Source organism: Triticum urartu, chromosome 2A (genome assembly GCF_056163025.1).
Source record: "Triticum urartu cultivar PI428250 chromosome 2A, HENAU_Tu73, whole genome shotgun sequence".
Classification (NCBI taxonomy): domain Eukaryota; kingdom Viridiplantae; phylum Streptophyta; class Magnoliopsida; order Poales; family Poaceae; genus Triticum; species Triticum urartu.
In genome coordinates this window covers 123,712,476-123,727,505 of record NC_141874.1, presented here as the reverse complement: position 1 = coordinate 123,727,505, position 15,030 = coordinate 123,712,476, and the positions used below count along the sequence as shown (strand labels likewise).

At 42.9% G+C, this 15,030-nt stretch overlaps 1 protein-coding gene across 1 annotated transcript; it reads right to left on the bottom strand.

Moving 5' to 3' along the window:
- Positions 1-573: 573 nt before the first annotated feature.
- LOC147984232 (uncharacterized) lies at positions 574-1,259 on the bottom strand. The gene is made up of 3 exons (XM_087539715.1): positions 1,206-1,259; positions 942-1,118; positions 574-852 (listed from the first exon to the last, which is right to left on the bottom strand). Exons 1-3 carry the CDS (start codon positions 1,257-1,259, stop codon positions 574-576), a joined length of 510 nt encoding a protein of 169 aa, XP_087395841.1.
- Between the last annotated feature and the right edge of the window lie 13,771 nt (positions 1,260-15,030).

The window sequence follows — 15,030 nt, the reverse complement described above, 5'->3', positions numbered from 1 at the left end:
GTGCAGATCAAAGTAAATCCCTATGAGCACCATTGTCCCAGTGTCAACAGAATTGAAAGATTGAGAGCAACCAAGAGGAGATGGATTGCTGATGCTGTGCAGAACTGGGTAAGAGAAAATTCAAACATTGGTCCCAAGGAATTGCAAACCAACTTGCAGAAAAAATATGGTTTAGACTTGCCTTACATGAGAGTTCATTATGGTAAACAAATGGCTATTGACAACATTTATGGAAAGTATGAGGACAGTTTTCAGCTTTTGTACACATTCAAAGCTGAAGTAGAGAGAGATTCTCCTAGTAGTGTTGTAGAAATAGATAGGCACACTGTTCCCTTCTAGTTGAAGGGAAAGAGGTATGAAAAGGAGTGTTTCAAAAGAGTTTTTGTTAGTTTCAAAGCTTGTTGGAGTGGCTTTTTAGCTGGATGCAGGCCCTACCTTGCTGTGGATGCTACAGCTCTGAATGGTAGGTTCAGAGGGAAATTAGTAGCAGCATGTGCAGTTGATGCACATAACTGGATTTTTCCAGTGGCCTATGGTGTACTAGAGATAGAGTCCCAGGAGAGCATACAAACTTTAGTGTGCATTTTGTGCACACACAGACATTGCGATAGCTAGCATACAAATTGTAACTATAGGGAAAAACATTGTCCAAACGTGCATCATTTCCTTTCTTTCCTTCAATTCTTTGGTCAGCGCACGATTTCTCTTCGCCAGATCAACTGCTTGCTTCTCCAACTTATGACTTTTGATCCAGCTAGCTTCAAGCGTTGCATGCAAATCTTCTAAAGCTAGTCCAACTCTTGCTGGAGGTGCAGGGTCAACCCAAACCACCCACTCACGTTCATCTGGCAACTGCATGAACAATTTTCGATTAGATCTGATGTCGACTGCTTCGTCATGGATTCAAACCCAAGAATAGAAAATGCAGTTCAAATTCTTACATCCAGGGGGCAACCCAAAAATCGACGACCGGTGCTAGCTCCACCCCATGAGACGCGACGAGCAGGGATTAGGCCATGCCCTGGACAATGATGCTTCGAGCGATACTCCAGGCCGGAGAAAGTGGAGTCTGGCAAGTAAAACTCTGAGCTGTGCTGCACAATTCCTACCCCATCCACCTAATTTGACCAAAACCACATAAATCACCCGAAATTTGAGCTAACCCTAGAAAATGGGGAAATTTTACTCTACCTATTACAAATTACCTCTTCAGCGGCGGCCGGCGACGAGCTCTCCGACGACATACCCGACATCTCCATGGCCGTGGGCGAGCCTGCACGACGCCCCCTCCAACAACTCCTTCCTTCCGCCCCCTTTCTTCTGTCTAGTGCGAGGTAGCAGACGACTAAAAGTCTAGGGATATCGACTCAGGGGTAAAATTGTCCAAAACGGCGCAAAACCATGGTCAAACGGCGCTGACCACACGGGGCAGTCACGAAAGGGCATTCGAGCGAGCCCTGGGACAAATCTAAGGGCAAAACTGAGCAAGGTGGAAAATTAAGGGCAAACCCCGTGGGTGGGTTCCAACTAGGGGCATAAATGTATTTGTCCCATTTTTTATTGTTCCATGCTATTATATTATCTGTTTTCGATGTTTAATGGGCTTTAGTATACCTTTTTATATTAATTTTGGGACTGACCTATTAATCGAAAGCCCAGTGCAAATTGCTGTTTTTTTGCCTATTTCAGTGTTTCACAGAAAAGGAATATCAAACGGAATCCAAACAGAATGAAACCTTCACGGGGTACCTTTTTGGAACAAACGTGATCCAGGAGACTTGGAGTGGACGTCAAGGAAGCAGCGAGGAAGCCACGAGGCAGGAGGGCCCACCCCACCCCCGTGGGCCCCTCACAGCTCCACCGACCTACTTCTTTCACCTATATATAATCTCGTACCCCGAAACCTTCAGGGAGAGCCATGAAACACCTTTTCCACCACTGCAACCTTCTGTACCCATGAGATCCCATCTTGGGGCCTTTTCCGGCGATCTGCCGGAGGGGGATTCGATCACGGAGGGCTTCTACATCAACACCATAGCCTCTCCGATGATGTGTGAGTAGTTTACCACAGACCTTCGGGTCCATAGTTATTAGCTAGATGGCTTCTTCTCTCTCTTTGGATCTCAATACAAAGTTCTCCTCGATCTTCTTGGAAATCTATTCGATGTAACTCTTTTTCCGGTGTGTTTGCCGAGATCCGATGAATTGTGGGTTTATGAACTTGATTATCTATGAATATTATTTGATTCTTCTCTGAATTCTTATATGCATGATTTGATATCTTTGAAAGTCTCTTCAAATTATTAGTTTGGTTTGACCTACTAGATTGATCTTTCTTGCAATGGGAGAAGTGCTTAGCTTTGGGTTCAATCTTGTGGTGTCCTTTTCCAGTGACAGCTGGGGCAGCAAGGCACATATTGTATTGTTGCCATCAAGGATAAAAATATGGGGTTTATATCATCTTGCTTGAGTTTATCCCTATACATCATGTCATCTCGCCTAAAGTGTTATTCCATTCTTATGAACTTAATACTCTAGATGCATGCTGGATAGCGGTCGATGTGTGGAGTAATAGTAGTAGATGCAGAATCATTTTAGTCTACTTGTCACGGACGTGATGCCTATATTCATGATCATTGCCTTAGATATCATCATAACTATGCGCTTTTCTATCAATTACTCGGCAGTAATTTGTTCAATCACCATAATTTATGCTATCTTGAGAGAAGCCACTAGTGAAACCTATGGCCCCCGGGTCTACTTCACACCATATAAGTTCCAATCTAAAATTCTAGTTTACTATCTATTTTGCAATCTTTATTTTCCAATCTATGTCACAAAAATAACAAAAATATTTATCTTATTATCTCTATCAGATCTCACTCTCGTAAGTGACCGTGAAGGGATTGACAACCCCTTTATCGCATTGGTTGCGAGGTTCTTGTTTGTTTGTGCAGGTACTAGGGGATTTGCGTTTAGTCTCCTACTGGATTGACACCTTGGTTCTCAAAAACTGAGGGAAATACTTACGCTACTTTGCTGCATCACCCTTTCCTCTTCAAGGGAAAACAAACACATGCTCAAGAGGTAGCAACCGGCGGCGGCGGTTTCGACGACAGCGGAATCCGGCGAGGCTCGGCGGCGGCGAGACGGGGTGGCGGTGACGGCGCGGGCAGCGGCGATGGCGGCTCTGCGGTGGGGCTAAGGCGGCGGCGGCTTGGCTCGGGGTCCAAGGGGGGGGGTGTTGCTATTTAAAGGAGGGGCGAGACGGCAGCGGGGTGGCTTGCGGGAGGGGGCGGGGTCCCGTGTCCTGGTCGGACACGGCGGCGGCGGCGGGCGAACTCGGGACTCCAGTCCCGAGCCGGAGGAAGGCGGCGGCGCGCTGGGCCGTGGTCCGGCTGCGGCTCGGCCGGCCCAGGAAGATCTTTTTATACAATTCAATTTCGTCGCGGAAGAAACATCCTAATAAAATATAATAAATAATCTAAAAATATTCTAGAAACAATTTTCATCGTCCAAACCTAATATTTAGGACAAGATGAACATTTTTCTGGACTAAAATGCAAGTTTTTCTCTAATTCAAATAAAATAGCAAATAAAATGAGAAATTGATTTTAAAATTTCTCCTCCAATATTTCTTTTTTGTTTGAAGAAGTCATTTTATCCTCTCTTGTTTATATTTGTTATTGGAAATAATTGGAGAGAAAAATACTAAAATCAAATAGATCCTTTCTTCAAATTTGAAATAAATTCAAATATGAAAATTTAGTGAAACCTCCAACTCTCTCCTTAGGTCCTTGAGTTGCTTAAGATTTCTAGGATCACAACCAAATGCAAATGAAAATATGATATCATATGATGATCTATATATAACATCCAAATTGAAAATTGGGATGTTACAAACCTACCCCCTTAAGATGAATCTCGCCCTCGAGATTTGGGTTGGCTAGAGAATAGGTGTGGGTGGTCTTTCTGTAGGTCTTCCTCTCATTCCCAGGTGGCTTCCTCCTCGGTATGGTGGCTCCACTGAACTTTGCAAAACTTGATAACCTTGTTGCGTGTAACTCGGCTGGCAAACTCGAGAATCTTGACCGGTTTTTCCTCGTAACTTAGGTCACTCTCTAACTAAATTGCTTCCAAGGGCACTGTATCTCTCAGAGGAATATCGGCCATCTCTGCATGGCACTTATTCAACTGGGAAACATGAAACACATCATGAACTCCTGATAGTCCTTCAGGTAACTCCAACTTGTAGGCCACTTCTCCCATACGTTCCAAAACTTGATATGGTCCTACAAACCTTGGGGCTAATTTTCCTTTAACTCCAAATCGTTTAACTTCTCGAAGTGGTGACACATGAAGATACGCTTTGTCTCCGACTTTGTAGACTACCTTCTGTCGTTTGGTATCCGCATAACTCTTCTGCCTAGACTGAGCTACCTTCAGTCTATCATGAATCAACTTAACCTTCTCTTCAGACTCCTTGATTAAATCTGGTCTGAATAACTGACGGTCTCCAACTTCATCCCACATCAATGGTGTCCTGCACCTTCTTCCATACGAAGCTTCGAAAGGGGCATCTTCAAACTAGCCTGATAACTGTTGTTGTATGAGAACTCTGCGTAAGGAAAATTATCATCGCAACTAGATCCATAATCTAGTGCACAAGCTCTCAACATGTCCTCCAAAATCTGATTGACTCTCTTGGTCTGTCCATCAGTCTGCGCATGAAAGGTTGTGATGAACTCTAGCCTAGTACCCAAAGTCTGGTGCAACTGATTCCAAAACTTCGAGGTAAATTGTGTTCCTCTATCTGATACGATGGTCCTCGGAACTCCATGTAGACATACGATCCTGGTCATATATATCTTGGCCAACTTCGCACTTGTATAAGTGGTTTTCATAGGGATAAAGTGGGCCACTTTGGTCAAGCGATCTACTACTACCCAGATAGAATCATATCCTGATCAGCTCCTGGGTAATTTGGTGATGAAATCCATGCCTAGCTTATCCCACTTCCATTCAGGTATCAGCATAGGCTATAGTAATACTGCTGGCTTCTGGTGTTCTGCCTTAACTCTCTGACATACATCACATACTGCTACATACTCGGCAATATCCTTCTTCATACCTGTCCACCAGAAACGTTCCTTAAAATCCAAATACATCTTGGTGTTTCTGGGGTGAATCGAGTATGGCGAGTCGTGAGCCTCCTGAAGTATTAACTTCCTAATCTCTGAGTCATTAGGCACGTAAACACGGTCCCCAAACCATAAAGTTTTGTGCACATCTTCATGAAAACCTTTGGCCTTTCCTTTGCTCATCTTCTCCTTTATCTCAGCAATCTCCTTATCATCTTTCTGAGCTTCTCGAATCCTTCCCAATAACATAGACTGAACCTCCATTGCTGCAACAAATCCTCTTGGAACTATTTCCAAACGAAGTTCCTTGATATCGTCAACTAACTTTCCGCTTATGAGGGTATTGACATAACTCTTGCGGCTCAAAGCGTCTGCTACGACATTGGCCTTTCCTGGATGATAATGTAGCTTCATATCATAATCCTTTATTAGCTCCAACCATCTTCTCTGCCTGAGATTCAACTCCTTCTGCGTGAAGATATACTTCAGACTCTTGTGATCCGTATACACATCACTACGGTTTCCAATAAGAAAATGTCTCCAGGTCTTGAGCACCTGTACTATGGCTGCTAACTCCAAATCATGCGTGGCATAATTGAACTCATGAGGTCGAAGCTGACGTGAGGCATATGAAACAACTCTTCTGTCTTGCATAAGTACACCTCCAAGTCCTAGGCGAGAAGCGTCGCAATAAACTTGGAAATCCTTGCGTATATCCGGAAGAATTAGCACTGGGGCTATAACTAAACGTTTCTTCAACTCCTAAAAACTGGCCTCACATTCCTCGGTTCATTTGAACTTGGTGTCCTTCTTGAACAACTCTGTCATGGGCTTCGCAATCTTGGAAAAATTCTCAATGAATCTCCTATAGTATCCTGCTAGTCCAAGAAAACTGCGGATCTCTCCAATTGAGGTGGGTGCCAACCACTCAGTGACAGACTGAACCTTGGTAGGGTCTATTGCTATACCTTCTCTTGATATAACATGTCCAAGAAATCCAACTTCCTTCAACCAAAACTAGCATTTGCTGAACTTAGCATATAACTGATGTTCCCTGAGCTTCTCGAGAACTAATCGCAAATGTTCCTTGTGTTCCTCTTCATTCTTCAAGTACACCAATATATCATCAATGAACACCACAACAAACTTATCCAAGAACTCCATGAACACCTTATTCATCATACTCATAAAATAGGCAGGGGCGTTAGTCAATCCAAATGACATGACCGTGTACTCATACAGCCCATACCTTGTGGTAAACGCTGTCTTAGGTATATCCTATTCTCAGATCTTCAACTGGTGGTATCCTGATTGAAGATTGATCTTAGAGAATACTTTGGCTCCCTGTAGCTGGTCAAACAAATCGTTGATCATCGGTAGTGGATACTTGTTCTTGATTGTCACTTCATTCAATGCCCGATAATCAACAACCATTCTCAAAGATCCATCCTTCTTCTCAATTAAGAGCACTGGGCTCCCCATGGTGATTAACTGGGTCGAATATAACCTTTCTCCAATAACTCCTTAATCTGCTTCTTAATTTCCTCCAAATCATTTGCGGGCATCCGATATGGTCTCTTCGATATTGGTCCGATGCCTGGCAACATCTCTATCAAAAATTCCATGTCTCGATCTGGTGTCACGCCTGGTAATTCCTTTGGAAATGCATCAGGATAATCCTTCACAATAGGCACTTCTTCCTGAATGACTCCTGAGAGTGAATTTACTTGAGTCCCCCTTGGCGCATGCCTAGACACGTACTTGATCCGTTTACCCTCTAGGGTGGTGAGGAGAATTGACTTACTTGCACAATCGAGATTTCCTCCATACATCGATAGCCAATCCATGCCTAGTATCACATCCAATCCTTGTGACTCCAAAATGATTAGGTCTGTGGGGAAAACATGCCTACCTATGTTCAATGGCATCAGAAAACATCCTCTACTTGCCATATACTCCGCTCCGTGTGAGCTTACTAGCATAGGTGTCTTAAGGGCTACGGTGGGCAACTTAAACTTATCCAAAAATCCCCTTGATATGTATGAATGCGATGCACCAGTCTAAAAAAGAACAATAGCAGTAAATGACTTAATCAAAAACTTACCGATAACTGCATCCGACTACTCTTCAACTTCCTCCATGTTAACGTGGTTCACCTGTCCTCTTGTCAAAGGGTTGGGCTTCTTCCTAGAACTTCCATTCCCGTACCATTCTTCAACTCAGAACACTCATTGGCGTAGTGGCCAGTCTTCCCGCACTTGTAACAGGTGACATGACTTAGATCCTTCTTAGCGGGTGTTGTTGGGTTGGAACGGTTCTGATTGTTGTTTCCTCCATTCCCATTCCCATTCTTAGGGACACTATGGTTATGTGAGCTTCCTCCATTGTGAGTGTGGCCTCCATGGTTATGATGGGTATGCCCTCCTGAGTTTGGGGTAAAACAAGCCTTCTGCTGAGCTCCAGAGTTGTACTTCCCCTGTCCATACTTCCTTTTGCGGCTCTCTATCTGCTACTGTGATACGTCTCCAACGTATCTATAATTTTTGATTGCTCCATGCTATATTATCTACTGTTTTGAACTATATTGGGCTTTATTTACCACTTTTATATTATTTTTGGGACTAACCTATTAACCGGAGGCCTAGCCCAGAATTGCTGTTTTTTTGCCTATTTCAGTGTTTCGGATAAACGGAATATCAAATGGAGTCCAAACGGAATAAAATCTTCGGGAACGTGATTTTCTCACCGAACGTGATCCAGGAGACTTGGACCCTGCTCCAAGGAACAAAAGAGGCAGTCACGAGGGTGGGGGGCGCCCCCCCTAGGGCGCGCCCCCTGCCTCGTGGGTCAGCCTGGCAATGGGGAATATACCCATGCGGGTATTGCCCCCCATACCCGTGCCCGTGACACCAACTTCATGGCCATCCCCATCCCCATCCCCGTGCGCGGGGAGAGAAACTTTCCCATCCCCATCTCCATCGGGTTTTTCATCCCCACGGGGAAACCCACAATGTAAAGTGACATGCATTTCACAAAAATTATAGCATGATTCTGCCCAAAAACAGGCAACATTTCAGTAGAAATAGTTGCATTTCAGTAAAACAGGCAGCATTTCAGTAGAAACAACTGCATTTCAGTATAATTACACAACAATTCAACATAACAATAGTATTCATCTAAACAACAACGTTTCATCTAAAACAACAACATTTCAGCACCTTAACAAGTCTCAAATGTCAAGTTTCAGCCACATAATAAAGTCTCAAACCTCAAGGTCTCAAGGTTCAGCCACATGATAAGTCTTAAAACTCAAGGTACATAGTAGTTCATAAACTTAGGAGAAGAACATTACAATTCAAAGTTCACACATGAATTTAAACAAATGTCTTTGCGAGCAAAAGAAGTGCAGCAAGCCAAATGGTTTAACACTTTAACATGGGCACATGGCAGCTTCATCTTGATTCTTCATGAATACTCAAGCACAACTTTCCAGATCAGGTGGGGGCAGCACCTACATGACAAGAGAGCACACAGAATTAAAAACTTAGAAATTGCGCACTAGCCAATTGTAGCAATGAGGAGTTACTTCACCTCTTAACTGTCTTGGAGACAAGTCCAGAAGCTTGTTGCACTACCATTTGCCATCTACAAGAAAACATTTAGTATGCATGTATGAGTGAACATATAAAGAAAGAAGGCAAGACGAATGTAGGAAAACCATGATTGTAATAAGAACCAAAGTGTTAAGAACACACACCTTTATATTTGTTTCTTATCCAATCTTGTGAGCACATTAGAGCTTCTAACGTCTCTGGAGTAAGACTACAATGATGGTCGCTTATAACTCTACCACTTGTGCTGAATGCTGATTCTGAAGCAACGGTGCTGACTGGAATTGCAAATATGTCACGTGCTAGCATCCGCAAAGTGGGATAGCGTGTTCCAACCACTTTCCACCAATCTAAAACACTAAAATTTTCTTTGGAAAGTGGAACTAACTCATCTTCCAAGTAGCGGTCTAACTCAGATTTCATCCTAAAACCAGTTGGCCTTTTCTGAGCAACACGTTCAGTAAAGAGTGACATAAGGGCTGGGGCTTGCATTGAAGAAACAGAGGAAGAAGGTCCTGCCTCATCCGCCTCCTCCTCCTCAAGATTGTATTCCTCTAACACTTGGCATAACTTGGTAACTAAATCTGCCACATACCCCTCACATTCTACGGAAGAAGGGTTGACACCATGCAACATTGCAAAGCAAACAAGCAACATTTCACCTTTGTACCGAGGATCAAGAATTGTAGCCATGCCCATTAGACTTTGAATATCGGTCCAATACTTGTTAAACTTCTCTGTGATGCTAGCAGACATGGCTTCTATCACATCATTGCCACATGTTGACCATTGTCTCATGTTCATTTTGATCTCACAAATCTTGGGAAAATATATGTTGGCTGTTACACAATTAGTTCCAGAAAAGAGTTCGGTGATGTCAAAGAACAACTGGAGCCTCTCCACAACATGAATGGCAAAATCCCATTGTTCCTCACTAGGGAGACTGTCATATTGTTTTTCAACTTTCTTTAATATCATGAAAACAGATCTATACGGGAGAGCAATACTAAGCATTGTGAAAGTTGAATTCCACCTAGTTTTGCAATCAAGTGTTAAGCTTCTTGTAGTTTTGACCTTTTGATACTTTGCAATTTCTTCAAACTTTTCTACTCTTTTTGGTGAAGCAGTCCAAAAGGCCACACTATCTCTAATCTTTTCTATGGCTGGTTTCATAGCATCTAGCCCATCTTTGACAATCAGATTCAAAACATGTGCACACCAACGCATGTGAAGCAAGGTACTTTGCATGTGAAGCAAGGTACCTTTCAGCATGAGCTTACTTGTTCCTATCTTGGACACCAACGGATCAACTTTCTTGTCATTAGTGGAGCAATTGTCAACCGTCACAACTGCTAGCTTCTCATCAAGATTCCAGGATATCAAAGTTTCGTGTAGTTCTTCAGCTATAACCTCTCCGGTGTGAGGAGCAGGAACATAAATAAACCTACATAACCAGCAGTATATATTGAGTAACAACATCTTATATTCACAAGAAAATGCACTAAGTAATAAAAGAGCACCATATAGAACATATATTGAAAAACAACATCTTATACTCACAAGAAAATGCACTATAGTAATAAAAGAGCACCATATGTAAACAAGACAGCAGCATATGAAAACAAGCAGCAACATATACCTCACGATAACACTCCTAAGCTTCCAAGAATCATCAATGAAATGGCCTGTGATTGCCATGTAACCTTTCTTTTGGTTGTCAGCCGTCCACATATCAGTAGTAATAGCCACTCTTGATTTATTTCTAGCCATATACTCAATAGCCTTCTTCCTTTCAACTTTGTATGCATCCACAATATCCTTCCTATGAATGAATTATATACTAGTCAGATAGTGAAGGAATACAATATTGCAATGCATACCAAATAAACAATGCAAAAAAAAACTACCTAATAGTGTTTCTTGCCACCATTTTAAATAATGGTTGAAGAGAACTAACGAATCTTCAGAAACCTGCATGATCGACTATAGACAAGGGATACTCATGCAACACTATCATGGATGCCAACTCCTTTCTAGCACAAGCCTGATCAAATGTGTAATTCTCCACGGGTGCTTTTCCTTGGCTAGCAGAACCAAACCTCAGAGAAGATTGACTAAGGGTTTTATTTCCCTTGGTCTTGATCTTTCTCAATACACAAATGCCTAAGTGGTAATGAAGATGTTTGGTCCCATTCTTTGGTGCTCCTCCAAGCTCCTTATTGCAATAAACACACTTAGCCTTCATTTTACTGCATCCTTCACTCTCTTGAACTCAGCCCACACAACCGAATTGAGTTTTGTTTTGGATGCAACTTCCACATTTTCCTCCTCTTCAGCATCATCTTCCTCTTCATCCCCTCCAGCACCGTCTTCCTCTTCATCTGAAATAAAAATAAGATCTGTAAACTCATGGTAATCAACGAACTCGTCGAAGTCATCCTCCTCCTCCTCCATTGCATCCATTTGAGGTACACTTCCTGTCCCTGAATATGCAACTACATCTTGGCCACCACTATCTTTTGGTGGTGTGGACATGCTACCACTGGACATGCTATAGTTAACCAGATTATGAATTAGAAACTAATATGTCCGCCTATATTCCTAGAGAAAACCCTAGGTAATGAACTAGTGCAAGCTTAGTAGTGATTCTCACCCAATCTTTGTGTTTCGGCCGGCGACGGATGGTGATGAGGATGGACTTGCAAGATGCTTGCCGGTGATGGACGATGACGGACTCGGTGGAGGCTTGCCGCTGCCGGTGAGGGACGAGGACGTGCTGGATGGAGGCTTCGGTTTGGGGGGGGGGCGTCCTCCTCCTCTCCCACTCCCCGTCCCACGACCAGCCCGTCCTCCACCCCGCACATGTCCGGCCGTGGGAGGAGATGGGCAAACGGAGGCTCGTGTGGGCGCCGTTGTATGCTGCTGGGGAGGACCGAGGAGAAGATGGAGGGGTGGGCTGGGTCCGGGTGGCAGAAGCGAGGAGCCGACCGGCGGTTGTGGTGGAGCAGGCCAGCGCCGGAGATTGCGGTGGTGATTTCTGGATCGGGGCTCGGGGTTGGGGTCGGGAGCAGAGAGGCGGCTATGGGCTAGGTTAGGGAGTGGAGGAGGGAAAGAACTGAGGGAGAGGTGTGGGCATGTGGCTAGGTTTAGGTTAGAAATTATTGGGCTTTTGGGCCAGTTGGGCTGTCCAACCACTCCAATGGGCGGTAGTGTTAATAGGTTACGGGTAAGCCGGGTATCGGGTATGGGTAATGTCATGCCGTCCCCATCCCCATTTACCCACTGGGTAAGGTATTTCACCCAAATGCTTCCCCATGGATATTAATATTGGTATATCCCTGTCCCCTGATATATTAATTACCCGCGGGGACACGGGGAACGGTTAACCATTGCCAGGTTGACTCGTGAGCCCCTCGTTGCTCCTCCGGCGTACTTCTTCCTCCTATATATACACACGTACCCCCAAAAGATCAGAACAGGAGCCAAAAACCTAATTCCACCGCCGCAACTTTCTGTATCCACGAGATCCCATCTTGGGGCCTGTTCCGGAGCTCCGCCGAAAGAGGTCCGTCATCACGGAGGGCTTCTACATCATCATAGCCTCTCCGATGAAGTGTGAGTAGTTTACCTCAGACCTTCGGGTCCATAGTTAGTAGCTAGATGGCTTCTTCTCTCTCTTTGAATCTCAATACAAAGTTCTCCCCCTCTCTTGTGGAGATCTATTCGATGTAATCTTCTTTTTGCGGTGTTTTTGTTGAGACCGATGAATTGTGGGTTTATGATCAAGTCTATCTATGAATAATATTTGAATCTTCTCTGAATTCTTTTATGTATGATTGGTTATCTTTGCAAGTCTCTTCGAATTATCCGTTTGGTTTGGCCAACTAGATTGGTAGTTCTTGCCATGGGAGATGTGCTTAGCTTTGGGTTTGATCTTGCGGTGTCCTTACCCAGTGACAGAAGGTGCAGCAAGGCACGTATTGTATCGTTGCCATCGAGGATAACAAGATGGGGTTTACTTCATATTGCATGAATTTATCTCTCTACATCATGTCATCTTGCTTAAGGCGTTACTCTGTTTTTAACTTAATACTCTAGATGCATGCTGGATAGCGGCTGATGAGTGGAGTAATAGTAGTAGATGCAGAATTGTTTCAATCTACTTTTCACGGACGTGATGCCTATATACATAATCATGCCTAGATATTCTCATAACTATGCTCAATTCTGTCAATTGCTCAACAGTAATTTGTTCACCCACCGTAGAATACTTATGCTCTTGAGAGAAGCCACTAGTGAAACCTATGGCCCCCGGGTCTATTCTCATCATATCAATCTCCATTACTTTAATCTTGCTTTGCTTTTTTACTTTGCTTTTACTTTTTACTTTGCATCTTTATACCAAAAATACCAAAAAAATATTATATCTATCAGATCTTACTCTCGTAAGTGACCGTGAAGGGCTTGACAACCCCTAATCGCGTTGGTTGCGAGTAGCTATCGCTTTGGGTAGGTACGAGGGACTTGAGCGTGGGCTCCTACTGGATTGATACCTTGGTTCTCAAAAACTGAGGGAAATACTTACGCTACTCTGCTGCATCATCCATTCCTCTTCGGGGAAAACCAACGCAAGATTAAGACGTAGCAAGAAGGATTTCTGGCGCCGTTGCCGGGGAGTCTACGCAAAAAGTCAACATACCAAGTACCCATCACAATCCCTATCTCTCGCATTACATTATTTGCCATTTGCCTCTCGTTTTCCTCTCCCCCAAATTCACCATTGCCGTTTTATTCGCCCTCTCTCTCCCTATCCTCCCTCTATATTTGCCTCTTGTTTGCTCGTGTACTAGTTTGCTTGCTTGTCGTTATGTCCGAAACTGGGGAAGTTATCGCCAATATGAGCGATAACGATATCATGGAAAATTCTGATGCTCCTGCTAAAGAACCTACCATCTTTCATACAAAAAAAATTCCGTGTTGGTAGTGGTAATATTATTGGAAAAGGAGTTATTCAAGATTTCTTTACTTGTGTCGGTGCTTTACCTTCTATGGTTAGTTCTATCCTTCACAGAACTAGTAGTCTTGCGGACGCTATTACCATGCTTGTAGTTGAACTTGAAAGACAATTCATGCACATGCATCCTTCCATACAAAGGATTTTTCTGGAATTTTCTAATATTGAGCATTCTTCTGTTAAGCGTGCCGCTACTATCTTTTTGGCTCATGAGTTTAGATTCATAATAAGAGAAGCCAAACAAATCTTTGCGCATTATAGGGTGGACGCTTGCCGTCCTCCCATAGAGGCTATCCTCTTTGATCAAGAAGAAATAATGCGTTTTCAATCTCTAGATTATGTTGCTTTCAATGAAAATCTTAGAAGAAATGTTCCTACCAATGTTTTAGTTGATAGAATTTCTGAACTTAATGACGATTTGGCTATTCGAAATAATGAGCTAGGATATTCTCTTGAATATAGGCTTACAAAGTTCTATCAAAAGAATGCTTATAATGATGAATTGGTTATGCATTATGAAGCACCAAAGGAGGAACCTATACCTCCCAAGGTTGATCTTGGGGACTTTTGTCCCGTTAAATTTAGTCCTTTTGATTACTTTTTCTTGCCTCAGAGAAAGCTTGCTGCCGAACATAGAGAATATGAAATGAGTTTTAATAATCTATCTTACTATTATGGCAATACCTAGATCTATCCTCGTTTTTATGCCTAGCTAGGGGCGTTAAACGATAGCGCTTGTTGGGAGGCAACCCAATTTTATTTTTATTCCTTGCCTTTTGCTCCTGTTTAGTAATAAATAATTTATCTAGCCTCTGTTTTGGTTGTGTTTTTTGTGTTTAATTAGTGTTTGTGCCAAGTAGAACCGTTGGGAAGACTTGGGGAAAGTCTTGTTGAACTTGCTGTAAAAAACAGAAACTTTAGCGCTCACGAGAACTGCTGTAATTTTTATTTGAAGAGGGATATTTAGTTAATTATTTTTTCAGATGATTAATAGATAAATTCCTCACTTCCAGCAATTTATTTTAGAATTTTTGGGGTTCCAGATCTTGCGCTAGCTACAGATTACTACAGACTGTTCTGTTTTTGACAGATTCTGTTTTTCGTGTGTTGTTTGCTTATTTTGATGAATCTATGGCTAGTAAAATAGTTTATAATCCATAGATAAGTTGGAATACAGTAGGTTCAACACCAATATAAATAAATAATGATTTCATTACAGTACCTTGAAGTGGTCTTTTGTTTTCTTTCACTAACGGAGCTCACG